The 14,829-nt window shown below is 42.8% G+C and overlaps 1 protein-coding gene and 1 pseudogene across 2 annotated transcripts; one reads left to right on the plus strand and one right to left on the minus strand.

Annotated features, from left to right (window-relative positions):
* Positions 1-343: 343 nt before the first annotated feature.
* Positions 344-5,710, plus strand: LOC101296257 (L-type lectin-domain containing receptor kinase IX.1-like). The gene is made up of 4 exons (XM_004291975.1): positions 344-597; positions 670-2,412; positions 4,499-4,863; positions 5,211-5,710. The coding sequence occupies exons 1-4, from the start codon at positions 344-346 to the stop codon at positions 5,708-5,710; spliced, it is 2,862 nt and encodes a 953-aa protein (XP_004292023.1).
* A 5,347-nt stretch (positions 5,711-11,057) lies between these two features.
* On the minus strand, positions 11,058-13,425 carry LOC101296835 (annotated as a pseudogene). Its single transcript, XR_184115.1, has 2 exons — positions 13,349-13,425; positions 11,058-13,079 (listed from the first exon to the last, which is right to left on the minus strand). The product of XR_184115.1 is annotated as an L-type lectin-domain containing receptor kinase IX.1-like (transcript).
* Between the last annotated feature and the right edge of the window lie 1,404 nt (positions 13,426-14,829).

Below are 14,829 nucleotides of genomic sequence, written 5' to 3' on the forward strand. Positions count from 1 at the left end.
TGTATATATATATATATATATATATATATTGGGTTTGTCTATCATGCCATATGGTATAACATACTTATTACAACAAATGTGTCTAATTGTATGACATATAAAGATTTTTAAAGAGGTAAATAGTCATTATACATAGTATATTAGAATTTTCTATAGTTAGGTACCGGAACGTATAATAATGGGAAAATTGGAGGCTGGAGGATATTCCAAGTCAACGTAAATTGGTCCTTCACTGAGAAAGCAAATTTAATTAGTGTGATATTTCAGCTCAGAAATTTTTATAGTACAAGTGTACAGCTATTTATCTAATATCTTGCTAAACAGTTTCTCAAAACAATCAGAAATGGCTGAAAAAAACACATTCAGGTTGTCCCTAAAGCAGTTTCAAATGATTCTTCTTCTCCTACTAGTTTTGCCCTTCTCTGCAACTCCATTGACCTTCAACTTCTCTAGCTTTCCACCTGCTGTTACAAACAATATATCTATGGAGGGAGATGCTTTCTCCGATGGCTCCCTCCGACTTACCAAAAGTGCTCGTGACGAGGTGATAAATGGCAGCGTCGGTAGAGCCACCTTCAAAGAAACCTTCCTCCTCCGGCAAAACTCCACCGGAAAACTCGTTGACTTTACATGAACTTTCACATTCTCCATTGACGACAACAAGACCAGGTCCGGTGATGGGCTGGTATTCTTCCTAGCACCGCCAGGGTCCTTACTAAACCATACACTAGGACAAGGTAGCAGCCTTGGCCTCCCTGTCAACAGTAGGCTGGCAAATAAAACCATGTCCAGCACTGAATACCCGTTTGTCGCCGTCGAGTTTGATATCTTCCCCAATAATAAGTCAGAATCTATTGATTGGTGTCTGAATTATGTTCATGCCGGCATCGACATCAACTCCCTCAAGTCCAACGTTACGGAGCCATGGGATGGTGGTATTAGCACAGCAAAAGAAAATAATGCCACAATTACTTACAACTCCACCTCGAAAAATCTTAGTGTTGCATTCACTACGATTCAAATTGGTGTAGATGGTGACGAAGTCCAGATGATCAAAAGTATGTATTTCTTAGTTGATCTGCTTCGATACTTGCCTGATAGGGTCATTGTCGGATTCTCTGCTTCAACCGGTAATGCAGTTGCTCTGCATAAGATCATGTCATGGAATTTTACTTCAACTCCTCTGCTTGATGATAATGCAGCATTGACCACAAGATCTAACAACAATAGGGAAGGACTAATTGTCGGGTTGGGTGTTGGTGGAGGTGCTACCTTGGTCGGTTTGTTGGCTTTGGTTTGGCTCATCTTATACAGGAAGAGGAGGGAAACAGCTCGGGAAAGTAGTGATGATGATATCAGTGTACTTAATGATATGATTCCTGAAGAATTCGAAAAGGGGACAGTCCCTACGAAGTTCAAGTACAATGAATTGGCCCTTGCGACTAGTAATTTTGTACATGGAGAAAAGCTTGGGGAGGGAGGGTTTGGTGGAGTATACAAAGGATTCATCAAAGATATGAACTCGTATGTAGCTGTTAAGAAGATATCAAGCGGGTCTAAACAAGGGCTGAAGGAGTATGCAGCAGAAGTGAACATTATTAGTCGGCTCAGGCATCGGAATCTGGTGCAACTCATCGGTTGGTGCCATGATAAGAAACTCCTCCTTGTCTACGAATTCATGCCCAACGGTAGCTTGGATTCTCATTTGTTCAATGAAAAAAGCTTGTTAACTTGGGAGGTAAGATACAAAATTGCACATGGATTGGCCTCGGGGTTGCTCTATCTACACCAAGGATGGGAACAATGTGTGCTGCACAGGGATATCAAATCCAGCAATGTTATGTTGGATTCGAATTTTAACACGAAACTTGGAGATTTCGGGTTAGCTCGACTTGTGGACCACGGAAAAATGTCACAAACAACCATTGTGGCTGGGACTAGGGGATACATGGCTCTAGAGTATGTTACAACAGGAAAGGCTAGCAAGCAATCAGACGTCTACAGCTTTGGAGTTGTTGCTCTAGAAATAGCATGCGGGAGAAAACCCATCGATCTCAATTTGGAAAACACTCGAGTCGATATGGTGGAGTGGGTTTGGGGACTTTATGGTGAAGGGAAAGTCATTGAAGCAGCTGACCCGAAGCTGTGTGGATATTTTGATGAGAAACAAATGGAGTTTTTGATGATGGTAGGGTTGTGGTGTGCTCATCCGGATTACAATATGAGGCCTTCAATGCAACAAGCAATTCAAGTACTTAACTTCGAAGTTGCATGGCCTTTTCTCCCATTAGAGATGCCAATGGCTACCTTTCCTCAAACATCTCGACCAATCTCCTCTACTAACATTACTGGTTTAGAAGCAAGCAAAACTGAGTCTAGCTATAATGGAGGTTATAGCAGCTATTCATCAAGGTAGCTACATCTTTTGTAACAAATTCTCATTCCTCAATTTATCAAGTCTTAATCTGCTACTAGAAACAGTAAATAGCAAATTCTCAACCATCTTCTGGAATTTGTTTGATTATGCATGTTTTCATTTCTTATTTATGCATCCAAAAGTATATAATAGAGCATCTCATATTCTCATAATGGATGGAAAATTCCCAAAACCCAGTTGGACATTCCTCCAGTGAAGAAGTCCAACATAAACAATTATTATGTAGTTTTCAAATGCAGAATTAGCCCTTGATCCAAGAGTCCCGTAAACGATTACAAACCTAAACCCATTTCGCATCATGCAAGAAACAGAAACAGCAGCATAAATGCACAATGCGACATGACTTCTATTCAGGCATTTTTACAAACACTTAGCGGGCAGAGCAGCTAGGTTACATGCTAGTACGGTACAACCGTACAACACAAGACCATAAACTTAGTTTGAAACCTACCTATGTCGATTAATCATAATCAACTTGGTTATCAGTAGTAAAATTACTTGCTCACCAGAATCCAGAATCTAATCCTACTATATATCCCAACTGTAATAGGGGAACTTCATCCATGCAATGCAATTGGGATTAGTTACTTAACTTACAACAAAATTGAATCGATTTATTGCATACGTGATTAAATGTTCCTGACTTTCCTGTCGTGGCCGGAAGTTGACAAAGGACGATGGATATCCACTATGAGACTAGGACCTCTTTGGTATCTTCGGGTTGGCCGATAAAGCCAAAGCAATCCCAAGTTTATGGGTTTTGATTCTAGAGAATATGTCATATACCACCCCCCCCCCTCCCTCTCTCTCTCTCTTAAAGGTCGTAGCAGATTTATTTACTCACACCTGGAGGGTGTCCTCCTTTCTAGATCTTATACCTAATTAGTTTTATGATCATTCACACCCTCTAACAACAAGTTTGGTACTCGGGTTATGTTAGGATTGGACTAACTTCCATAAGGAAATAAGCCTCGTCCCGTGTTTGGGTGAGAGAGAATGATTCATTTAAATGGGGTTATGCAGTCCTCGTATCCTCCCCACACCCGCTTACACAGACCCCCAAATTTGGTGGGTTTGTGGAAGCCCCGTGTTTTTTAAACGTCCATCTCATCATCGTTTGCTTCTCCTCGCCTCATCCTTATCAGTGTCTCCCAGTCGTGCATTCTCTCAGTTCGCCCTCCTTGATCTACTCTTCCTCGTGTTTGATTTTATGTTTTCTCTTCTTGAACAAATTGTTTTCCACTCTCACTTTCAACCCTTCTACCTTCTTCTTTCTTTATCTTCTGTAATTTGTAATTTGTTTACGAGTTGCAAATTTGAAGAATTGGTGTCTGGGTAGCTTGAATTTGACCGATTTGGTATATAAATTTCTATGAATTGATCAATTTCAGGTTTGTGCCTTCTTTTTTTTTTCTTTTTCTTTTTTTCTTTTTTTTGGGTTTAAGGGAAAGGATAGAAGAGAGAAAACGATTGTCGGCGAGTGGTAAAGATACAAAAATACATATGTAACCAAAAAAAATTCAAAACACATACTTACATTTTGGGAAGACGTGTAGCGGGGCGTAGATGCTTACATAACTCGAATCAATTACAATATATATCGAGCTATAGAACAGGAACGGAGAAGCCTTTGTTAAAGTTGAGAACCCTATTTTGTTGTTATGCTAATTTACAATAAAAATATATGTGGTTGGAGTCGTCCAGCATTTTTTTTTGTTAAAGTAGCACAGTAAGGTGCGTTGTTGGAGTTAGGGGTGGGCAAAAAACCCGAGCTGGCAAAAAAAACCGGACCGGACCGGCCGGTCCGACCAAGCCAGGCCGGGTTTTTTTACGGTCCCTTGTTCAGTTGGTGTCCATTCAGGCCGGGCTCAGATGTACCCGGGCCGGTCCCGGTCCCTATATTTGCTTGCAATTTAGGCCCGAAAGCCCGGCGTCCATATATGTCATTCAGCGATTGGTTAATTTTGGCAAGCTTATACTAGTAGCATAGGTCCAACCACATAGGATTAGTCAAGCCCTAAGTCAAACTAATCCCTCTTCCTCAGTTCCTCACTTCCTCAGTTCCTCTAATCGACTAATCCCTTCTGCTTGTGAGTCTCGACGAGACGACGATGGTCACGACGCCTCTCTTCGGCTCTTCCTCTCTGCCTTTCGACTAGACGACGACGCACGCCTCTCTTCCTCTCCGGCCTCCGCGGCTCTCTTCCTCTCCGGCCTCCACGGCTCTCTTCCTCTCCGGCTTCCGCGGCTCTCTTCCTCTCTTCGGCTCTTCCTCTCTGCCTTTCGACTAGACGACGACACACGCCTCTCTTCCTCTTCGGCCTCCGCGGCTCTCTTCCTCTCTGGCTCCGGCCTGCGCGCGTCTCTTCCTCTCCGGCCTCCGCGCCTCTCTTATTCTCCGCCTCAGTCGCCCGCCGACTCCGTCGGTAAGCCTTCGTTTCCATCTCTCTTCTCTCATTCCCTCTCTTCCTCTTGAATCTCTAACTCTATCTCAATCGATTATGAATTTGTGATTTTGGACTTAATGATTGTGGAGTTGTGGTTGTGTTAAACTGTTAATGACTGTGGAGTTGTGGTTGAGTTAATGATTGTGGTCTGTGGAGTTGTGGTTGTGTTAATGATTGTGGAGTTGTGATTTAATAATGCTGCTAGAGTACTGGTTGTATACTTGTGTTTATGCAGGTTTGACTGTTTGAGATGTCGTTGTCTTCTTCTTCACAATACGGCTGTTATTCAGTCAGTAGTGATAGTGACACTGGGTGTTATAACTCAGGAGATGACATTGAACTGATTGAAGAAGTACAAGGTCAGACTCAGACCGGGAATGATTTGGTTGTGGCGGAGGCTGAGATGCCTGAGAACAAGGAGCCAGAAGTCCCAGAACCAAAAGCTCCAATTGAGGTTGTAGAAGAAGCACCAGCAGCAACTGAGATTTCACGGGGTGTGCCGAAAAAAAGAAGAAGAGGTCCTGCATCAACTCTTCCTAAGCCTGCTTCTAAATTGACTTCAATGGTGTGGCACCACTTTATGAAGTATCAAAGAGAACTCTTCACTCACCGAGATGGGAAGAAAGTGCACGCGGGGAATGAGAATCGTGCACTATGCATCCATTGTGGCGCTGACCTCAAAGCAGATTCTTCTTTTAACGGCACAAGCACTTTGCGTAGGCATATTCAAAAAGTATGCAAGAAGTATGCTGGGAGGGAAAATATAGATGACGGACAAGCTGTGATTGCTGGGGATGGTGAAGTCGAACCTGAAATGGAACTTTAGAAAGTGTGGACCAATGACCGTTGTATCCAAGCTGCTTGTGAGATGATAGTGATTGATGAGCTGCCGTTCAGCCATGTTGAGAATGAAGGGTTTAGGCATTTCTGCAAGGTGGCTGTCCCACAATTCACTCCACCATCTAGGAGAACAGTAGTAAGGTGCTTCTGGAAGTTGTATGAGCAAAAGAAAGAGGAGCTTCAGAAGGTGTTAAGTAGTCATAGGTTGTGCTTAATGACAGATACTTGGACTTCAATTCAGAACATCATCTATATGGTGTTGACGGCGCATTTTATAAATGCTAGTTGGAATTTGCACAAGAGGATCATCAACTTTTGTGCGATTCCCAATCACAAAGGCACAACAATAGGAAAGATTTTAGAATCTTGTTTGCTACGTTGGAGGATAGATAAGGTGTTGACTATCTCGGTCGATAATGCAAGTGCAAATAAGGTGGCGATAGAGTATGTTCAAGAGAAAATGGCTGCATGGAAAGATCCCCAATGTTTGGAGGAAAACACATTCATGTGAGGTCTTTGGCTCACATCTTGAACATAATTGTGAAGGCTGGTTTGAGATTAATGGATAAAGTTGTGTAGCAATTAGGAATGCAGTCAAGTATATTAGAAGTAGTTCTAATAGATTAGACGTGTTCAAGGTGTGCATGGAGAAGGAAGACTAGAAGGGAACATAGACACTGAAAAAATACCGACGCTTGATCTTCCAACAAGATGGAATTCTACCTTTTTAATGCTTGACATAGCTCTAGATGTGAAGTCAGCTTTTCAAAGGATGGCTGCAGAGGAAATGAACAAGAATAGAAGCTATTTTGATGAAGAAGATGAGCAAGATGAGGAAGAAGAACAAGAGTATGTTCTGGTGACACCAAGAACAAAAAAACAAGAGTTGGACCACCAGAAGATGAGGATTGGGAAAAGGCTGAAATATTTGTGTTGATCTTGAGGGTTTTTTATGATGTGACCATAAGGATGAGTATGACTAGACACCCTACTGCTCATAAAACATTTCATGACATTGTAGTAATAGAAGGGGAGATTAATGCACTTTTTGCGCCTGCGGCTGGAACTAGAACTGAAGTTCAATTGTTGATGTTGAAGATGGCAGAAAAGATGCTTACCAAGTTTAGAAAATATTTTGGACATATTGAAGACATGAATCAATTGTTGTTGGTTGCATTGGTATTGGATCCTAGGTTCAAGCTGAAGAACATATCTCATACTTACCTACAAGTGCTCCATTATTCACCTGAGGAAACAAAAACCAAGACTAACACTGTTAAGGAGCTCTTGGTAACCTTGATTGACATCTATAGAACATCAACCAATGCATCTTCTAAGAGCAGCACTGCAGCAAGTATCGTTTCCAGCAGCACAAAAGAAACAGCCTCATCTTCCAATTCGAAGAGGTCTAGGGTTGTGAAGATGTCATGGAAAATGGCAGATTTGTTGGAAGGTAGTACCAAATGTGTGTTTTCAGTTGCCTAGTGTGTTTATATTTTATAGTTTTTTACTGTGTGTTTAATAGTATCATAGTTTATAACTTTATATGCTACTTTCAATGTTACTGTGTGATGTATTCTCTTTTTTATGTAGGGTGGCAAAAAGCTCTAGCTAAATCCGACGAAGTCATTGAGAGTGAAGTTGATAGATACCTACTTGATCCAATTGAGGTTCCACCAAAACGAGAGGCAGCTAATTGGTGCCTACTAACTTGGTGGAAGACAAATGGCTGCAAGTATCCAAATCTTGCGCTTGTGGCAAAGGATGTACTTGCTATCCAAGTTAGCACCGTTGCATTCGAGTCCTCCTTCTCTACTGGAGGTAGAGTGATTGACCCTTTTAGGAGTTCTTTAACTCCTAAAATAGTGGAAGCATTGCTTTGCTTGCAAAATTGGATTAAGAAAAAGGATCAGTCCGAAACTGAGTAATATCCAAGCCAAGAAGAGATTGAATTTTATGAAAAGATGGAAAGAGGTATGTTTGCATCATTGCATAAATCAGTTTTTCTACTTTACATCTTTACTGTTGTGGACTTGATTTGTTTCATTCATTTGAACTTTGTTTTAGATGATGCAAAGCGAAAGGCAAAGGAAAAGAAGGCAAAGGGAAAGGGAAAAGGAAAACTTGTGGATGTATCAGAAACAAAAAGTGAAGATGAAGTTGTGGCAGCAACTACACCCTCACAGTCACAGCCCAAGAAAGCAGCAAAAGTCGCCAAAAAGAGTAAAGATGCAGGTCCTTCTAAAACTCCAACTGCCGCATCATCAAAACAAATTCTTCCAGCTGCTACTGTCCCTACTGATGTCCAAGCCAAGTCCCAGCCTGCAAAAGCAAAACTAAAACAAATGGTTCTTGCAACGAAAAAATCGAAAGGTATAATTTCATTAATTTATTTATTGTGTTTTCAGTTTGCATCAATAGGTTAGTTGATTTTGGTATAATTTTATATTCATGTTTGCATAATTACCTTGTAGGGAGAAGATGAAGGGAAAGAAAGATATAATTCTTACAAATCTGCTGTTGGAACTTGGAAGTTATGGAGAATTGGGAATGATGTTGCTTATAAGCTTATTTCTTGTTTTTATTTATGTTACCAATATGCATTTGAAACTTTAATTTGCTATGGAACCATTGGAACATTGAAATGTTGTTTAGTAGTTTAGTTTATGTTTGTGACTTGTGAGTTGTGACTGGGAGTTTATGACAGTTGGTTTGCATAGTTGCCTATTTTCAGACTTTGACAGTTTGACATGTTGCAGATTTCATACTTTTTGATCTGTTATGTTCAAGGTGTGCATGGCTTTTTGAGATGCCTTCATTGTTATGAGTAGTTGTTGTTTATGGCTATATAGGTTTGGAATTTTTATTTTTAAACTTGCTATTATGACTTATGAGTAGTTGTTACTTATGTTATGACTTATGAGTTATGAACTTATGATAGATTGATGGAATGATGGTTGCACTGCCATTTCATTTACAAGTTCATTTTTTGCAATTGTGAGAGATGAGAATGCAGTTTATGCACTTTTGCAGCTGATGTTAATATGTAAAGCTGATTGATTGTAAAGTCTGTAATGCATTAAGCATTTGTACAGATTTTGAAATTTTGTGTTTTGACAGAATTTGGGCCCGAAAACAGGAAGGACCGGCTCGGCCTGGCCCGATTCGGGCTTTTACCAGTCCCTTGTTTTATAAGAGCAAAGCTCGGCCCGGGTATACAGCAATCGGTCCAGACCTGGGCCCTGTAAATGCTATGCCGGTTTGGGCCCGAGCCCAGCCCTAGTTGGAGTCTTTCTCATGAATTTTTTATTTTTTTTTGGTCAAAAAGTCATTCAATTTAAATCAGAGCAAACAGTACAAAGACGACGTATCCTAATGGGGTCGTCAGAAAACATCGTCTTACAGAATTGCAAATTCTATACTGGGTCGTCAGAAAACATCGTCTTGCAGAATTGCAAATCCTATACTAGATATTGCATAAGCTATAAAATCTCAAGTACACCCACCTTGTTCGGTTAAGCACAATTATTTATCAAGCTGGCTAGGGATCGAAGTAAGCATCAAGAAACCACGAACACAGACTAACTAACTTGGACCAACAAAATTAAACAGAGTTTGGAGAAAGACTAATGTCCTCCAAAACAGCCCAAATCTTCAAAAGCCTTGATCCAGCTCCACAAGCCAAAGCCCAAAGGAGAGAAACTCTAGCTGATGCAGTCCAATCCCGAAGGAGCCCAAAACCCAAATGAAACATGGAAACCCTAGCCTCCTTCCATGCCTCTTTGCCGCCGCCATCCCAAAGCAGCGACTCACCTCCGGCACTAGTTTTGTCAGAGCCACCGTCACAGGCCCAACCATGGTCGCAACCTCCACCTTAATTGTATCCACCGCTACCGTCACCAGCATTTGCCATCGGCCAAGCAACCAATGGAGATTCAGATCTGCCACCAAAAACCCAGGAGTCATGATCTCCATTAGCACCGCCGTCAGACAGATCGGGGTCTCGTCCTCTCCAAGCCGATCCAAATCCAAATTTCTCCCAACCAGGTTCCATTCCTCTCCAATCCTTCATCGAGGGCCATCGCCAAACCCTACGTTGCCAGCGCAAATCATCAAACTCAGAGATCAATGGCTCTCCACCCCACGTCAATAAGGAGACGACGAGAGAGAGAGAACCAAACAAAGCAAGGAGAACGGCACCATGTCGCGAGACACCACCACCATACTCCCGAATTCTTCCATGGAGGAGGGAGAGCCCGTCCTCACCGGTCGTTTTGGAGCCGCCACCATCAACTCTAGGGCTAACAGGACACACACCCTTATTTTCTCAAGAGAGAGAGAGAAGAGCGAAACATGTTTTTTAACTTAGAAGATGTTAAACCCTTTTCTCATGAATTGATGAAGGATAAATATAAATAATGTTTATATGAAAATATTGAACTTTAGAAATGGAAAATCATGACTATGGTTTTCATTTCGTCAAGCTTTTTCATTTCTTTATATGTCCGTACCTACAACCAGCCACTAAGAGCAATGTCTATATAAACTATAAAACTATAAAGGCATCATAGAAGAACAAAGGAATCTGAACTTTGCTTAAATTCAAGATCAGGGATTCCAAGCTTGTACGTCTACGTTCAAGCTTAAGTTCGAGATTAGGGAATTCAAACTTGTCTAAAGTATCCAAACTCATTCAAGCATTTGAAAGTTTTAGGAAGTCGATCCAGCTGTCCAGGATAAGCTAGACAGCTAGAGTTCATAATTTACGTACGGAACAGCTAGAGTTCATAATTTACGTACGGAAGCGATTGATACATTTAGTGAGGGAGTTCCCTACTTGAGAGATGAGAAAAAATGCATCAATTTAGTGAGAGAAAATTCATCATGATAGACGGTAGGGTCACATGTGTGAGACTGTTCTTGTAATCCCGTTATTTTACATAGTGAGTGAGACTGTTCTTGTAATCCCGTTATTTTACATGGTAAAAGATAAAAGTTTTTATTCTTCGAGGATGTAAACATATTTACCAAACCTAGTTATATATTGTGTCTTTTTTTAAGTAGCAAGTGTCTTGTCAATCCGAAAAGCCCTATTGTTGTCGTTGTTCTTGGTACTTTTTTTTTTCTTTTTTGAGAAAGCCTTGTTCTTAGTATTTATGAAAACGTACTAAATAGGGAAGGAAAATTCTTAGATACGAAAGTTAAACTTAAGACGAAATAGGACAGCCACATGTTCAAACTGTAATAATCTAGAGCAGGTACAAACCATGAACACCACCAAGTGGATTTATTTACAATGAAATCACAATACAGTTGCCCTGACAGAGTGCTTCCTAAAAGGATGTCGATGGATAAGAGCTTGTTGTAGCAGATGCGGTAACCTGAGAGGAATATGTGCTATAACCACCGGTAAAAGGCACGCTTTGATCTGTACTTAAACCACTATTACTATTATTGTCGGAAAACTTGGAGAACGATACTGCAGAAGCCAAATAGGTTGCCACAGGCAATTTTGATGGAAGAACTGGCACCGGAACTTCGAAGTTGAGTACTTGAATCGCTTGCTGTATCGAAGGCCTCATTATGTAGTCTGGGTGAGCGCACCACAACCCAACAATCATTAAACACTCTACTTGTTTCTCATCAAATTTACCGCAGAGTTTCGGATCGGCTGCTTCAATGATGCTGCCTTCTCCATAAAGCTTCCAAACCCATTCTACAATATTGATTTGATCTCTTTCCATGTTGAGATCAATCGGTGTTCTCCCACATGCTATCTCCAAAGCGACGTTTCCTTACTAGCTTTTCCAGTGGTAACACATTCAGGAGCCATGTATCCCATTGTTCCAGCCAAAACCGTTGTTTGTGATTGCTTGCCATGATCCACTAGCCGAGCTAATCCAAAATCCCCAAGTTTGGCGTTGAAATTAGAGTCTAACATGATGTTACTGGATTTGATGTCCCTGTGCAAAACGCATTGTTCCCATCCATCATGTAGATAGAGCAACCCGGATGCCAATCCTTGAGCTATTTTGTACCTGGTCTCCCAAGTTAACAAACTCTTTTGTTTGAACAAATGTGAATCTAAACTGCAGTTGGGCATGAACTCGTAAACAAGCAGGAGTTCTTTCTTTTTGTGGCACCAACCAAGGAGTTGAACCAGATTCCGATGCCTAAGTCGACTGATGATCCTTACTTCTGTAGCGTACTCCTTCATTCCTTGTTTAGATCCCTTGGATATCCTCTTCACAGCTACATATGAGTTCAAGTCCTTTATGAACCCCTTATAAACCCCACCAAATCCTCTCTGCCCGAGCTTCTGTTCCTCTTCAAAGTTACCAGTTGCCCGGACTAATTCCCCGTACAAAAACTTTCTAGGGCCAGTCCCTTGTTCAAATTCATCGTCAATGGCATCACCAACCATAGGATCCTCATCACTGTCCATCGTTTCATTTTTCTTCAACAAGATAAACCAGACCAGAGCCAGCCCACCAACTAGAATAATACTTGCTCCAATCCCTAACCCAACAACTAGTCCTTTATTGCCGGAGTTGGGATTAGAACTAGTTACAGAACTAGCTACAGGGCTAGGCGCAGGAACAGAGAGTAGACTTACCGGTGTCTTGTCCCTGGCATTCTCATCAACCAGAGGAGTTGAAGTGAAATTCCACGAGACGATCTTGTGTATAGCAGAAGCTGCACCTGTTGAAGCAGAGAACCCGACAATGACCCAATCGGGTAAGGTAAGCTTCAGATCAACTGTGTAAGATAAATAGCTCGTATTTTTTTTTCCGGCAGACACAAAAGTTGTGAAGGCAACACTCAGCTTTTCTGTGCTAGAGTTGTAACTGATCTGGACATCATTATTTTCTCCATCGATGCTACTACCATTCCAAGCCAGGGCTTTCAACGACTTGACAGAGTTGACGTCGATACCCACATGATCTCCGTCGATACCCCGAAGTTCTTCAGATTGGTCGTCCACGGTTTCATTTGTGTCGGAGGTGCGTTCGGCTGTGTTCATGTAGATATCAAATTCCACCGCCACAAATGGGTACTGCTGATAGAAGGGGAGGCCGAGAGAAACGCCCCCATCTGCTGAGCGATTGAGTTTGGATCCGTTTGGCGCTATAAAGAAGGCTAGTCCATCACCGGCACCAAATGGTAATTTTGCATCATCTGGCGCATAAATGGAGAATGTGAAATTTGTGGTGAAATCGGCGAGTTTTCCGGTGGCATTTTCTCGGAGCAGGAAGGGTTCAGTGTAGTAGGCTCGACCGGTTCCGCCCTGCTTCTCGTCTTGTGCGCTTCTGGTGAGGCGGAGAAAATGGTTGTCAATGAAAGCGTCTCCCTCGCTAGTTATTTTGGGAATAATTGTTTGATTAAAGCTCGGGGAACTCAAAGCTCAATGGAGCTGTTTTGGCCACGATCGTTAGCAGGAGTAGAGAGGTAACTTGTGCTACCAAAAAGTAAATTAAGGTTTGTAGGGCGTGCCACCGCGCGGACGCGGAACGAGAACGGTGCGCGTTCTTGACTTCTAATCAGGCGAAGTAGAGCTCCGGTGTCACCTCGCGGGCGAGGAATTACGAGCGAACTATCTAGTCACCTGTGAATCGATACTCACTGTTTGCAGCGAGCAGAGCAGCAATTGGGAAAGAGAGGCGAGTCCAGACGGGCTCTGAGATGTAAGGCGAGGTGCATTTAGAACTTAGGGTTTCGAGGATGCTCGAAGACTTGCAGTTGTTTTGTATGATTGATTATGTGTGTGTCCTAAACCAGATCCTCGAACTCTCTTATATAGCGATCCGTAAGCAATTCGCAGAGACCTAATCACAAATCCATTCGGACTCAGCAATTAGAATCTCACCAGGAAATGACTAGCTCGCGAGCCGCGCGATCCATGCAACACGTGCCCAAAACAGACTTCGCCTAGGTCTCGCTCACCGCCCCGCATCATATCACTGTAGCGTCGTACGCGAACTCGAGCACTAAGCGATCCTATCCCGCGGGTACTACAGTCCATTTCCAACTCTACCTCGCCATGCACTGTAGAAACCTACACGAACTAGAACAAAGGATCCCGCGAGGACATCGAATCCCGCGAGGTATCAGAATCTTTGCAAAACTCCAACTCGCGTGTTGCCAGTTTTCGTCACCCTTCGTGGGCTTCGCATTAAAAAAGGGCCACAGGTACTGGCCCAAATGTTATCCAAAACCTACCTCAAGTCTTGGACCAAAAATACCCACTGGGCTCAAACAGGAGCTGCAGAAGGGCAGAAGAGAAAGATAAAGAGATACAGTCCTGGTAGAACAAGGAATTGAAGGTTTCCTGACCGGATCGAGTGATTGACAACCATTTTGGGGAGAGTTGGCTAGCTGGTAAAACTTTTGGACGGCGAACTAAATTGTAAGCATTGCCCCCTAGGCCTTGAGCTTAATCCATTTCGCAACGGATAAGCGAAAAGGCCTAAATGAGCCATTTACGGGAATTCGTAATTCAAAAGGTGCTGACGTTTCGGCATCGTCGCCTCCCTTCATCATTGTGGCTGTTTGAAATTTGAAACGTGCTGACGTTTCGGTCGTCATCGCGTCTCCTCATTACGGCCACCGATTGAAAAGACGTTACGGTCCGTCTCCTTTATAAACCTCGATGCGGGTCCCCACATCTCACCATCGCTTTCCAACCAGTCTTCTCCCTCTCTTCTACAACCAACCAAACTTCGCCACCGGACTCACTCCGACCAGAAACAATGGCTCCCAAACCAACTGCAAATGATCCAAACCTTAACCTCACGGCGGCGAGCTCTTGGTCAACCGGCCTCGCTCGTCGTTTTGCCAACAACCCTCCTCAAGGAACACCCATTTATTTCCTTGAAACAGGGGCAACCCTGCTCGGTCCGACTCCTTCACAACCTCCGTCCGCCGCTGATCTGAACCACTATACTGCCTCTGTGCGCCGACCAATCCTTGCCCAACGTCGTGAGCCGGGAAACTTTGCCTCCTGGTTCCACCAAGCCCACTCTCACACAAATATCCGGGTCGGGGAATGGCCCAGCGTCACTGCGGAGGACCGGGCGTGGTATGCGGCTCGCCTCCAGACCGATC

This window comes from Fragaria vesca, linkage group LG2 (assembly GCF_000184155.1).
Source record: "Fragaria vesca subsp. vesca linkage group LG2, FraVesHawaii_1.0, whole genome shotgun sequence".
NCBI lineage: Eukaryota > Viridiplantae > Streptophyta > Magnoliopsida > Rosales > Rosaceae > Fragaria > Fragaria vesca.